This window comes from Chanos chanos, chromosome 16 (genome assembly GCF_902362185.1).
Source record: "Chanos chanos chromosome 16, fChaCha1.1, whole genome shotgun sequence".
Lineage (NCBI taxonomy): Eukaryota > Metazoa > Chordata > Actinopteri > Gonorynchiformes > Chanidae > Chanos > Chanos chanos.
This window is the reverse complement of record NC_044510.1, coordinates 9,011,614-9,021,613: the sequence shown is the minus strand read 5'-3', so window position 1 is coordinate 9,021,613 and position 10,000 is coordinate 9,011,614. Positions and strand designations below refer to the sequence as shown.

Sequence of the window (10,000 nt, the reverse complement as noted above, 5' to 3'; positions counted from 1 at the left end):
TTTTTTCTTACAACGAAAGTGAAGTCATAAGACTGTCACACAGTACTGTTTGGTTCTAATTGGTTGGAGGGCAGAGAATGACATTTGATTGGTTTTAGGGTGCAGTTAGGGCTGTTTATTGCTCTGTGGTCGACTGCTTGGGTGAAAAGATGCAGCTTGGAATTTTCTGGAGGACATCACAAGCCAGAAGTCATGGTGAAAATTGGGTCTTAAACAGCATGAAACTGCTGAAAACACTGCACCTCCCTATTGTGGCTCCTTATTGTGGAAGAGAGAGAGAAATTTACAGGAAGTGAATGTCTGCAGTATGTGTGTGTGTGTGTGTGTGTGTGTGTGTGTGTGAGAGAGAGAGAGAGAGAGAGAGAGAGAGAGAGAGAGAGAGAGACAGAGACAGACAGACATGCAGACAGACAGAGAGACTAAACCGTGTTTTCTCAGTTATCATTCTCAGAACTGTCGGGGGTAGCCCTTTTCTGCTTTTTTGATAATATGTCCTATATAAATACTCAGGATATTGAGCCTGTATTGCAGTATAAGTTTTGAATTTGTGTTTTGGGTGGGAGAGATGATGACTGTAGTAATGTGAGGCCTTGTAAAAATCTAAGCCAATGTTTTGTTGTTGTTGTTGTTGTTGTTGTCGTCGTTTGTTTGTTTGTTTCTTCATACCTTTGAGTCTTGAGCAGATTACTGGTGTCTAATTGGGTTGTTTGTACTGATTCTAATTTAAAAAATGAATGGTCCTATTAAATTCTCTCTCTATCTCTCTCTCTCTCTCTGTCTCTCTCTCTCTCTCTCTCTCTCTCTGTCTCTCTCTCTCTGTCTCTCTCTCTCTCTCTCTCTCTCTCTCTGTCTCTTAGGTTTTGGTGTACTCCTCTCCAGAAGTTCCTGCTCTTACATGCTAACAGAGAGCTGAAGACAAGAGGTGTGTCCGCCTCCTCTTTGAGAAAACCAATGAAAGCCTGTATTTATTTAAAAAAAAAAAAAGAAAAGTTTTCTTCGTTTCAAAATGATTTTTTTTTTATTCAGTTATGCTGTATTGTCTTTTATTGTCTCACAAACCAACAAAATCAAATCATTTTTATTTCCATTAAAGTCATAGCAGAAAACACTGGAGCTGTACTGTCAGTCTCATGAAAAAAAAACCCCCAAAAACAAAAAAACCCCCCTCAGAATTGCTGGGTTGTTAAGATGTAACTGAGCGATTTGGGGGACTTCTGTTGGCTTTGCCCAGTCAGACAGGCCAAAGCGACCAGGAAACCAGTCCTTACACAGCACAAGGCGAAAAAAGAAGTTCTGTTGCTTTTGCAGAATGGAGTGGCTTGGTCAACAGGACTACTGTGGAACTGAGAAGAGTTTGACCTGATTTCAGAACAACCTTTAATTACCAATCTGTAGCAACTGGAAATGTATATAAATGTGGTTGGTTGACTGGAAATGAGTGGTTTTGTGTTTGTGTGTGTGTGTGTGTGTGTGTGTGCGGGATTGCGTACATCTGTGTGTGTGTGTGTGTGTGTGTGTGTGTGTGTGTGTGTGTGTGTGCGGGATTGCGTACATCTGTGTGTGTGTGTGTGTGTGTGTGTGTGTGTGTGTGTGTGTGTGTGTGTGTGTGTGTGTTTGTGTGTGTGTGTGTGTGTGTGTGTGTGTGTGTGTGTGTGGGATTGCGTACATCTGTGTGTGTGTGTGTGTGTGTGTGTGTGTGTGTGTGTGTGTGTGTGTGTGTGTGTGTAGTGTCTGCGGTTAGTTGACTGGAAATGGGTGGTCTCCAGTTTTACGTGTGTATTTGTAGGTGTGAATCATTTTTTAGAGAATACATGTGTGTCCGTGTGCGGTTGCCACAAAAGGAAGCAGGAGGATGCCATGTATGTTTGTGTGTGTGTGCGTGTGTGTGTGTATGTGTGTGTGTGTGTGTGTATGTGTGTGTGTGTGTGTGTGCGTGTGTGTATGTGTGTGTATGTGTTTGTGTGTGTTTGGGAGTAAAATGGTTGCTCCTGACCTTTAAGTGGTGCAGGACAGGAAGGGGCGGGGCTTACGCTCCACATTTGCTGACTTCCTGTCTGTTGAGAGGTGTTAGGCCACAGAAGATACGGGAAATTGAGCATCTGTCTGTCTGTAACAGACCACACACACACACACACACACACACAGGGAGTCCCTCTCTCCACAGGTTCCCACAGCAATCTGGCTCTTTCTGAAGCAACCAGACAGAATTGTGTGACATTTGTGGCATAAATATAGATGTTACCAAAAAAGAGTCTGGCTACATAATGGCTGACTGTTCATGCATTGTTTTAAAATTAGTTTTATTCTCCAGCACGTTTAGCCCTAATTCAGTTTGTTTGCCTGCCGGCATACAGACTTAAAGAAGGTATTGAAGCATATTGTGCTTAAAGAACAGTCCTTGTGGTGGATGTTACTGCACTGCATGATGGGATGTGTGGTTTTTCTTAGTGGTTATGTGAAATCAGTGGTTGACATTTAAGACTATATTAGAGGTCGGAGGTAAGGACAAATGATATTGGATATAGCTGGTGGATCAGGGCCATTGAACTGGATTTCACACACACACACACACACACTCACACACACTCTCATGCGCACACACTAAACTACATTTATACACACATATTAAGACAAATGCCCACATGTGATACATTGTTCTTTTTTTCTGAAATACAAACTAACCAACAGCATCATTTTTGTGATGTTTCTCTCTCAGTTGTTGTTGTTGTTGTTTGTGGTGATATGTGGGTGTGGGTGTGGGTGTGTATGTGTATATGTGCAATTACATGTCTCTGTCTGTCTGCACGAGGAAACCTATCGCAAGACTCAGAAGCATGTAAAGACTCAGAGGCATGTAAAGACTCAGAGGCATGTAAAGACTCAGAAGCATGTAAAGACTCAGATGTAAAGCAGTCTTATTTCCTGCCTGTCCTTTGTCTGTCATGTGTTTCTGTCTTGCTCTCTTTTACTCTCAGCTGCCTCAGTGTGCACAGAAGCCTACCGGTTTCACACACACACACACACACACACACACACACACACACACGCACGCTCACACGTCCAGCATAGCAAACGGACTAATGCTATTGTCCTTTGCGAATGAACAGGGACACGAACTTCTGCTTTCACTTTCGTGCGATGAAAATGTGTTGACTTAGATAAAAGATTAACCCAAATATAACAATGACTCACAAATGGCATTTATGATCTTACCTCGCAAATTCATCGTTTGTATTAGGCCTCAAGGGTTTCGCTTTTTGTTTTTTTTGTTTTTTTCCATTCTTGGTCACATGGTCAATTTTGCCAACCTGCATTAGTGTAGAGATGTATTGAAACGTGAAGGTACAGCGATATGTTGTTTTTTTGTCAGTCTGTGTGTGTGGTGTGTGTTTTATGCTTAACAGTTGCTCACTTGTTTCTGTGGTCTGGTAACATACTGAAGTGTCTGTTGCATTTTGCTTTGACTGGGGGAGATTGAACTGGCCTATCAAAAGTACAACCAGAATTTTTCCATCATTCATGTGAATCAAATCCATTAACCTCTGGTTGCTAGGACACTTCCATAGTAGTCATTGTTCATATCCATATTCGATATATTATTCACAGTGTGATATTATTGCTGTAGGTCTTTGTGGAGAACAAAAAAACCCTCACAGGACTTGTTCCGTACAAATGAAGGCCACAGTGCAACTTTTGACACTGTGAAAGCTTTTTTATTTATTCATTTATTTATTTTCGTCGTTGAATTCAGGTGAAGTGTTTCAAGGTTCAGTTTTTCAGGGAAAACATCGTGTAGTCATTCAACTGGAAACACTTTTTCATATCTACACACATCTGAGAACTTGAAGAAAGTGATAAAAGCATTGGTTGGCTTTGCTACATTTTCATTCTGACAATCAGCGTCAAGTGCTAATGGTACTTTGGATGACTCTCTATTGATCTCTCTCTCTCTCTCTCTCTCTCTCTCTCTCTCTCTCTCTCTCTCTCTCTCTCCCTCTCTCTCTCTCTCTCTCTCTTTCACTCTCTCTCTCTCTCCCTTCTAACCACACATAACCCCATCTCTCCTGTGTGTGTCTGTGTGTGAGAAAAAAAAATGAAACCAAGGCAAGAGGGTGAAGAGCAGCCAAAGACACCTGACAGAAATGACCACAGGCGTTCCTATGAAAAACATGCCCTTTGATTGAGTGGATCTAGAATCCAGCTTTGATGCAGTCATCTCACTTGGCTGCAGACAGAATCGAGGACTTGTAGTTAAATGAAGCAGAATAAATAAATGATTAATCTGGGTTCAGTCACTGGAACATGTCAGAGCTTCAAGCCTCAGAATGACTTTGAGTGGCCGGTTAAACAGCGTCCTGATCATTAGCTTAGGTACATGAAGTCCTCCCAGATAAACAAGAGCATAGAATGATTGTCATTTTCTTTCTTTCTTTCTTTCTTTCTTTCTTTGTGCTCTCTCTCTCTCTCTCCCCTCCAGAGAGAAGATGGCAGTGTGGATCCAGGCGCAGCAGTTACAGGGTGATGCCCTCCATCAGATGCAGTCCCTGTACGGCCAACATTTCCCCATAGAGGTCCGACACTACCTGTCCCAGTGGATCGAAGGGCAGCTCTGGTATGTGCCCAGTGTCCACGTTCATGCCCGCGACTGTGTGCCTGTGTGCCAGTCTGTGTGTGTGTTGACAGGCAGGTTGTTGTTCTGTTTGACAGGGATGCTATAGACCTGGACAATCCACAGGAGGAGTATAAGGCAAAGCGTCTGCTGGACAGCCTCATTCAGGAGCTACAGAAGAAGGCGGAGCATCAAGTAGGAGAGGACGGCTTCCTGTTAAGGATCAAACTGGGTCACTACGCCTCACAGTTAAAGGTAATACACACACACACGCACACACATGAGCACACTTGTAATAGGTTGATATCACCCTGTCTTTACATATTCTTGAACTAAAACACTGAACACAGGAGAATTAGTGAGTGTGTGTGCGTGTGTGTGTGTGTGTGTGTGTGTGTGTCTGTGTCTGTGTGTGGGTTATTTATGACAGACTTTCTCTGAATACAGAAACATTTGATGATTTAAAGCTTTTGCTCTTCAAAGAAATATGAAGCAGGGACAGGCTGTGCTCCATTTATGTACAGCAACACACACACACACACACACACAGACACACACGCACATACATCAAGACCCAAAGCTAAAGTTAACGATTCAGTGATTTATTAATGGAATCTGAGAGGATGTTCATGAATGTGACAGTTCTGGGCGCGCGCGTGTGTGTGAGTCTGTATGTGTGAGTGAATGTATGAGTGTGTGTGTGTGTGTGTGTGTGTGTGTATTATGAAATCTTAGTGTTGTATGTATGTATGTATTCTGCAGTTAAGAGGTTTCTCTTAAGCACCTCATGGTGATTTATATGCAAGAATCCTGCCTGTAATCACTCTTTTTTTTAATTTCGCTCTCTCTCTCTCTCTCTCTCTCTCTCTCTCTCTCTCTATCTCTGTCTCTGTCTCTGTCTCTCTCTCACTCTCTGTCTCTGTCTCTCTCTCTCCCTCTCTCTCTCTCTCTGTCTCTGTCTCTGTCTCTGTCTCTGTCTCTGTCTCTGTCTCTCTCTCTCTCTCTCTCTCTCTTTCTCTCTCTCACTCTCTGTCTCTGTCTCTCTCTCCCTCTCTCCCTCTCTCTCACTCTCTCACTCTCTCTCTCTGTCACTCTCTCTCTCTCTCTGTCTCTGTCTCTGTCTCTCTAACTCTCTGTCTCTGTCTCTCTCTCTCCCTCTCTCTCTCTCACTCTCTCTCTCTCTTTCTCTGTCTCTCTGTCTCTCTCTCTCTCTCTCTGTCTGTCTTTTACTTCAGAGCACATATGACCGCTGTCCTCTAGAGCTTGTGAGATGCATCAAACACATTCTTTACACAGAGCAGAGGCTTGTTAGAGAAGCTACTAACGTGAGTATCTCACACACACACACACACACACACACGCACGCACGCACGCACACACACACACACACACACACACACATATAGCTTTATCATGCTTGAGTTCAGGGTTATTAGAGATAACGAACAAGGTGAGTCATTACAGTTTGCTGGAAAAAAACATTGTGAATTGAGTATCACACATGTATCCTTGCAGGCAAAGGTCAATTTGCAAATATTAGCTAGACACATTCCCACAGTGATAAAGTAAATATACAACCGGTTGTCTAGACCATATATCCAGCACAGGACATTGCACTAAAATACACACACACACACACAGCCACCCACACTCCCATACATACACACACACACACACACACACACACAAACACACACACACAAAAAGGGAAATTGTGACGGTTATCAACTAGAAACACTCATAAAAATCATAAAGCAGTCCATCCGGAACGCATTGGAATATCAATAAAGTACAAGGCCCATCGATTTTTACACACACACACACACACACACACACATACACGCACACACACGCACACACATATACAATGCTGTGTTTTTAATTAGCATCCATGGAGCTCCGTGTTGTCTTTTTATGACTTAGATTGTTTTACACAGAAAACCACTTGTATGGAGTCCTACATTCTGTTCATTCTAAACTTGACTTTAATCTTTCTTTAAACGTATTCATCTAAACACGTTGATTCAACTACCACCACTGTGTGACGGTGTCATTTTTCTGTGCACTGGACATTCACAGTTGGCTGTCACTCATATGTTCTTGTGCGCTGTGATTGGTAGTCGAGCTCGCCGGTGGGCGGTATGATGGACAGCATGTCTCAGAAGTACCAGCAGATCAATCAGGCGTTTGAAGAGCTACGGATTCTCACGCAGGACACGGAGAACGACCTGAGGAAACTGCAGCACAACCAGGAATATTTCATCATTCAGTATCAGGAAAGCCTTCGGATACAGGGTGAGACATGCCAAACTCAAGCCCAGAGAAAGCCACTCTGTACAGGACAGGTTTCTCATATACACACACGCACACACGCGCGCACACACACTTCAAAATGCGTGTCTGTTTGTCTGTTAGGCATGACTTAATTACGCTCAAGACACCAGTGTGTGTATGCGCGCATGCATGTATGTATGCGTGCATGTGTGTGTTTGTGTGTGCGTGTGTGTGAGAATGTGTGTATGTATGTGCAGGTCTGTGTGTGTTTGTGTGTGCGTGTGAGAATGTGTGTATGTATGTGCAGGTCTGTGTGTGTGGTGTGCATGCGTGTGAGAATGTGTGTATGTATGTGCAGGTCTGTGTGTGTTTGTGTGTGCGTACGTGTGAGTATGTGTGTATGTATGTGCAGGTCTGTGTGTGTGGTGTGCATGTGTGTGAGTATGTGTGTACGTATGTGCAGGTCTGTGTGTGTTTGTGTGTGCATGCGTGTGCGTATGTGTGTATGTATGTGCAGGTCTGTGTGTGTTTGTGTGTGCGTGCGTGTGCGTATGTGTGTATGTATGTGCATGTCTGTGTGTGTGGTGTGCATGCGTGTGAGTATGTGTGTATGTATGTGCAGGTCTGTGTGTGTGGTGTGTGTGCTACAGACTAACTTTCTGGTGTTTTTGTTCTTCAGTAGTGTGTTTGTCTGTAATCTAACTATATATATATATATATTTGTCTTTGGGCCCAGAAGTGTAGTGACTATATATACTGGATAATTTTGTAATCAGTATATTTCTGAACGTTCACACAGCTCAGTCTGTAGAAGGGAACATTCACGTAGAGCTGGACAAAGAACCGCTGTTATTCCACCCCCCCCCCCCCCCCCCGCTAACAGTAAATTAGCTTTGACTTAATTAAGTCAATGGGTTAGTTTTATTCAATTGTAAACATACAATTTGTTACCGCGGTAACCTTGTGAGCTGTCAGTGGGCTTTGGATAGCTGTCAACATTTATAATGTAAAGTTAGAGAATCAGCCGAAAAGTGTCCTTACTGTGAGGGAACTGAGGTCCAGAGCCGGAGAAAGCAGCAGGGGGTTGTTCCTCCGCTGCTCTGAATCCTCAGCCCTGAACAGCTGAATCATTTGTGTTCGGTCAGAGCTGAATTGAATGAATCATTTTCATGTCCTGACTGTGTGTGTGTGTGTGTGTGTGTCTGTGTGTCTGTGTGTGTGTGTTTAACACTAATGCCTCTTCTACTCGTCCCTCCTCCATGTAGCCCAGCTGACAAGTCTGGCCAGCCTCCCTCCAGCAGACAGACAGCTGAGAGAGCCCAGCCTTTTAAACAAAAGAGCAACCGTAGAAGCCTGGCTCACCAGAGAGGCCAACACTCTACAGAAATACAGACTGGTAGGTGAACACACACACACACACACGTCTCTCTGTCTCTCTCTCTCTCTCTCTCTCTCTCTCTGTCTCTCTCTCTGTCTCTCTATCTCTATATATATATATGTGTGTGTGTGTGTGTGTGTGTGTGTGTGTGTGTATGCAGTAGGCGATTTGTAGGGGGATGAGGGGGGATCCCATCCCCTTTGTTAGCAAAATGGCCAAAATGAATCCCCCTTGTTGACCTGCTATCCCCCTATATACTCTATAGAGTAGTGTCAGTGACCATTGGGCCATCCCCCCTGTTGGCCATTGGCCATCCCCTTGTTAAAAAATACCAAATCGCCTATTGTATACATAGATAGATACATACATACATACAATTAGTAATAGAAGTGGTTTCAGTTGTTAATATGAAGTCCAATAGTAAGTGCAGTGGTCAAACATCATCGCTAATTAGGGCAAATAAATGACAGTGTCCAGATGTCCAGTGTGTGTCATACAGAGAGACTTCTGAAAGCTATGGTAATAAAATGACCAACATGACTCTGGGTTTTGAGCAAAACAGAGAACATTAGTTAGACGACTGGAGAGAGCTGTTTTTGAAAACGTGGCTTTCATTCTTGTTTATTTCCAACTCTATTGCAATTATCTCTCTGAACATAGATTTGAGCATATTTTGAATACATTGTGTAAAGGGCTTAAGGCATTACATTGTGTTTAATTTACGGTCAATTATTGTCGACTGGCATTACATCTAAGTGTTTATGTATGGTCAGGGTCTAGCAGAGAAGCACCAGAAAACACTTGCGTTGCTACGGAAACAGCAGACTTTGATTCTGGACGATGAACTGATTCAGTGGAAGAGACGTCAGCAGCTAGCTGGTAACGGAGGACCTCCAGAGGGTGGACTGGATATACTACAGTCATGGTACACACACACACACACACACACACACACACACATGTACAAAACCACGCACGCACACACGCACGCGCACATACACACACACACACACACACACACACACACACACACACACACACACACACACACACTCACACACACATGTACAAAACCACACACACACACACACACACACACACAAACATATGCATGCTTATGTCATTCATTGTTATACTCATTACAGCAAGTTCCTCCAGTAACTACGTTAAGACCTATGAGTTTTTACTCGTATATGTAGATGCCATGCAATGCCATTGTTCACTCAGTCGACATTGTCTGTTTTGAGCAGTACCTGTGTGTACTGTGTACATAACCTCTGTGTGTGTGTGTGTGTGTGTGTGTGTAGGTGTGAGAAGCTGGCTGAAACCATTTGGCAGAACAGGCAGCAGATCAGGAGAGCAGAGCACTTGAGGCAGCAGCTGCCCATCCCTGGCCCAATTGAAGACCTCCTTAATGAACTCAACAGCACTATAACTGATATCATCTCAGCCCTTGTCACCAGGTACATCTGTGTTTTGGTGTGTGTGTGTGAGAGAGAGAGAGAGAGAGAGAGAGACTCAGCCCTTGACACCACTTCTGTGTGTGACTGTGTTTATGTGTGTCTGTGTGTATGTTCTGTGTGCGTGCATGTGTGTGTGTGTGGGTGTGTGTGTGTATGTGTGCATCTGATTCTTTGGCATCATGAAGACAGTGGTCTTGGATTAGGATCTCATTCCTGGGGTGTATGTGTCAGGTGTTTGTTTATGCTGGTCAGTGTGTGTGTCTGTTTGTAAGGAGA

The 10,000-nt window shown here is 43.6% G+C and overlaps 1 protein-coding gene across 1 annotated transcript in view; it reads left to right on the top strand.

The window, feature by feature from the left end:
* Positions 1-10,000, top strand: part of stat5a (signal transducer and activator of transcription 5a) — a 64,534-nt gene that overhangs the window by 39,828 nt on the left and 14,706 nt on the right. Inside the window, exons 2-9 of the mRNA XM_030793613.1 lie at positions 858-922; positions 4,478-4,612; positions 4,708-4,864; positions 5,845-5,934; positions 6,730-6,904; positions 8,149-8,279; positions 9,035-9,186; positions 9,569-9,724. Coding sequence (XP_030649473.1) covers positions 4,485-4,612; positions 4,708-4,864; positions 5,845-5,934; positions 6,730-6,904; positions 8,149-8,279; positions 9,035-9,186; positions 9,569-9,724 — 989 coding nt within the window. The 5' untranslated portion in view covers positions 858-922; positions 4,478-4,484. The remainder of the gene's footprint in view (positions 1-857; positions 923-4,477; positions 4,613-4,707; positions 4,865-5,844; positions 5,935-6,729; positions 6,905-8,148; positions 8,280-9,034; positions 9,187-9,568; positions 9,725-10,000) is intronic.